Source organism: Grammomys surdaster, unplaced genomic scaffold, assembly GCF_004785775.1.
Source record: "Grammomys surdaster isolate TR1022 unplaced genomic scaffold, NIH_TR_1.0 104679, whole genome shotgun sequence".
NCBI lineage: Eukaryota > Metazoa > Chordata > Mammalia > Rodentia > Muridae > Grammomys > Grammomys surdaster.
This window is the reverse complement of record NW_021609718.1, coordinates 1-3547: the sequence shown is the minus strand read 5'-3', so window position 1 is coordinate 3547 and position 3547 is coordinate 1. Positions and strand designations below refer to the sequence as shown.

The 3547-nt window shown below is 40.1% G+C and overlaps 1 protein-coding gene across 1 annotated transcript; it reads left to right on the top strand.

Moving 5' to 3' along the window:
* The first annotated feature begins 91 nt into the window (after positions 1 to 91).
* Positions 92 to 1027, top strand: LOC114635449 (olfactory receptor 10-like). The gene has a single exon (XM_028784031.1). The coding sequence runs from the start codon at positions 92 to 94 to the stop codon at positions 1025 to 1027; it is 936 nt and encodes a 311-aa protein (XP_028639864.1).
* Positions 1028 to 3547: the final 2520 nt, after the last annotated feature.

Here is a 3547-nt window from a genome sequence, read left to right as displayed (position 1 = left end):
AAAACATAGTTTTTGAGTATTTATAGTATTTTAACCCATCTCCTTACAGGAAACAATGAGTAGAGTTTGATATTTGTACAAGTGAAAGGCTATGGGAAATTTCAACACCAGTTCACAAGAGAGTTTCCTTTTGGTGGGTTTCTCAGATTGGCCTCAACTGCAAGTCTTTCTTTTTGTCATTATTTTGTTTTTCTACTCCCTAACTATCTTTGGCAATACCACCATCATCATTCTTGCAAGACTAGACCTTCGACTGCACAAACCTATGTACTTCTTCCTCTCCCATCTCTCCTTCCTGGACCTCTGCTATACCACCAGCACCGTGCCTCAGCTCCTGATCAACCTCCATGGACTTGACAGGACCATCAGCTATGGAGGGTGTGTGGCACAGCTCTTCATTTTCCTTGCTCTGGCCTCTACAGAATGTTTGATTTTGGTGGCAATGGCCTTTGATCGCTATGCTGCTGTGTGTCATCCACTCCACTACACCACCATTATGCACCCCATCCTCTGCAGGGCATTGGCCATCTCCTCCTGGGTGGGAGGTCTTGTGAACTCTCTGATCCAGACAGGGCTTGTGATGGCCATGAGACTCTGTGGCCATGCAATCAATCACTTCTTCTGTGAAATGCCCATATTCCTCAAGTTGGCCTGTGAGGACACAGAAGGAACAGAAGCTAAGATGTTTGTGGCTCGAACAGTAGTCTTGGTCTGTCCTGCAGTACTGATACTAGGCTCCTATGTTCACATTGCTAAGGCTGTACTGAAAGTCAAGTCAATGGCTGGACGCAAAAAGGCTTTTGGGACTTGCGGGTCCCACCTCATGGTGGTTTCTCTCTTTTATGGCTCAGGTATTTATACATATCTTCAACCAGTCCATAGGTATTCTGAGAGCAAGGGGAAGTTTGTGGCCCTGTTTTATACTATCATCACCCCCATGTTCAACCCTCTGATCTATACGCTGAGGAACAAGGATGTGAAGGGAGCTCTGTGGAGAGTGCTAGGGAGAGGCCCAGGCTCCGGATAGAAGGTGAAGAGAAGAGCTTGTAACATCTCTGTGGTAGCTCTCATGTCTAGAATCCCACCTTGATCTTTCACTGGTCACAGCAAACAGCTCAGTAGTTCTTCAGATTTTAGAGTCTTCCTTTTGAATACATTGAGATGCTTTGTAGGTCACTGACTATGGTCTTCATGCACAACAGAGTAAGCTGTGATTTATGTCACAATTTTTAAAAAGAATGTACTTGGGGAGCACATTCTGGCCACACTGGAAAGTTGTAATGGGCCGTAAATATTTGGGACAGTGACAGGAGATATAATTAACTGTGACATTACTTTTTACAAAATCAGTGATTCCCAACACAGATAACACTATGCCTAAACACACAAGTCATTAGCTGACCAGCTATTTCCTAAATAATTGTGGCACACACACCACCCCCAACAGCTTAAGGCCGTCTCTAACTTTCCTGATATTTTCTACCCTTCTAGCTTCCTAGCTTCTGTTCCTGGGAAAATAAGGAAATCATGATCTGAAATACTTTACTTAGCATACAGAGCTTTGGATCTTTGTAGTGAAATTTTTGGAATTTTGGTTTCCAAACACAGAAATATTATATGAAGGTGTTTTAATCTCAGGTATGGGGTATGGGACTGCTTCTGACTGTCTGTAGTAGTTAACTGATTTGTCTCATGCTCTAGCAGAGGTATGTGGTCTTGCCAGCTGCAGATAGTTCCTGCAATCGTGTGATATTTGGAATTCTGGAAACTCTTCAGGGGGTATATAAATGCTAGAGCCCTGAAAGGTGAGGTTGGTGGTTGGTGGTCATTGGTGGTGGGGGTGGGGTTGTGGTCTGTTATGCTCAAAGAAGAAACAAGAAGAAATTAAATTCAGGGATCTCTTTCTTTTCCTCTCTACCATCTTTGTTTCTTTACTATTTTCCTCTCCTTTTTTTCTTTCCTATCTAGTGCTACAGTGTTGAAGGGGTGGGAAACAGTACAGAAAGGTGGAAGGAAGAAGAAGCCACAAAGTAGCAATATACAGCTACAGATCTTATGTATGAATCCTTCTGAAGAAGCTTTGACAGCCTCATCCCAATACTCAAAATAGATTCAAGTCACTAACATAAAAATGGAAGAATATTAAATTATTAGAAGATCATATGGAGATTATATTATGGCTTTATCTTGGAGATCATTTTGATATCATGCAGTTTAACTGATGCATGATAATTGTGAATGCCATTGAGAAGTGAGTGATTTCCTGAGACACCTCTTGGTTCTTATGTGGGTTTCTTTGGCTGAGTAGAAAACAAATTCATACAAAGCTGATTGTCAAGAGAAAAGCACACAACTTTATTAGTTTATGTATACATGAAGAGCTTAACAGGCGAGTGCCTTTCCAAGAAAAATGCTGAAACAAGTTGTTTTTAGACTTTTTAAAAAAAGAACAAAGAAATTGTAAAGGACTGACAAACAAATGGATTTCTAACAGAGAAGCAAATTCTAGAGATTACACTAAGAGACATACCTGTAGGTATAAAAGCAAGCTTAAGATGAGTATTACATTAGTGGGATTCTTTATTCAGATTCATTACAACCCTTCATTACAGTCTTGGTGACGAAGTCAAAATCATCCTTATGGCTTTCTGCTTGCAGGAAAAGGCAGACCACATAGGCATGCCTAAAGCTTCATTTTCTCACATAATTTCAGCTCCAATAATCTATATGCCAATACTATTTCTATTTTGTTTTCTATTTTGAGATAGCCTAGTCTTAAGTCCTTTAGTAATTTTTGAGTGTGGCATGATGCTTCAGTAGACAGATACAGTGTGCAATGATTGCTTGGGCTAATTAACATGTCTGTCACCACAAACATTTATTATTCTTTGTCCTGAAACAATCATAATCATCTCAAGTAGCTGTTTTGAAATGTAAATTAAATGCTGTCAACTACTGTTGTCCAATGGGCTGTAACATTTTAGGTATTATTATCCATATTAGGGCAGGTGAACCCAGCCAGTAATTTTCTGGAGTTGGTTAGTCATTGAGGTATTTAAGAGGAGATTATAAAGTTCCATTCAAGATGAGCTATCCATGAAATATTTAGATAAGAGACTAGAACAAGAAGTTGTGCTGTGAGTGTACCTACTGTATCCGGTAGGGATGGAGATGGGTTACAATGCATGGCCAGCAACATTCCATGCTACAGAGCCTAGCCATGGGGAGTTGTAAGATTCAGTTCTAGGATTGTTCTCTAACTATGGGTGAGAACTCCCAATGCTATGTCTCATGGTTTCACAACATATAGGGCAAAAGAATTTTGAAAATCAGGAACGCTCAAGGCCCACATTTATAACAACTCCATTTGCGCCTGAAAATTTTGCTATCAAAGACTTAATGACTTTTAAAAATCGCTTTCTATTGTTTGAGAATTCATATATGTGTATAATGTGTTTCAATAAACTCTCCCTTCAATTTCTGCTCTGGCTCCTCCCCGATTACCTTACCCCTTTCCCTTCTAATGTCATATGCTTTGTTTTTAAAC

What these genes read in the sequence shown, in the direction of transcription:
- LOC114635449 (XM_028784031.1), top strand. Translation starts at nt 92, where the DNA reads ATGGGAAATTTCAACACCAGTTCACAAGAGAGTTTCCTTTTGGTGGGT.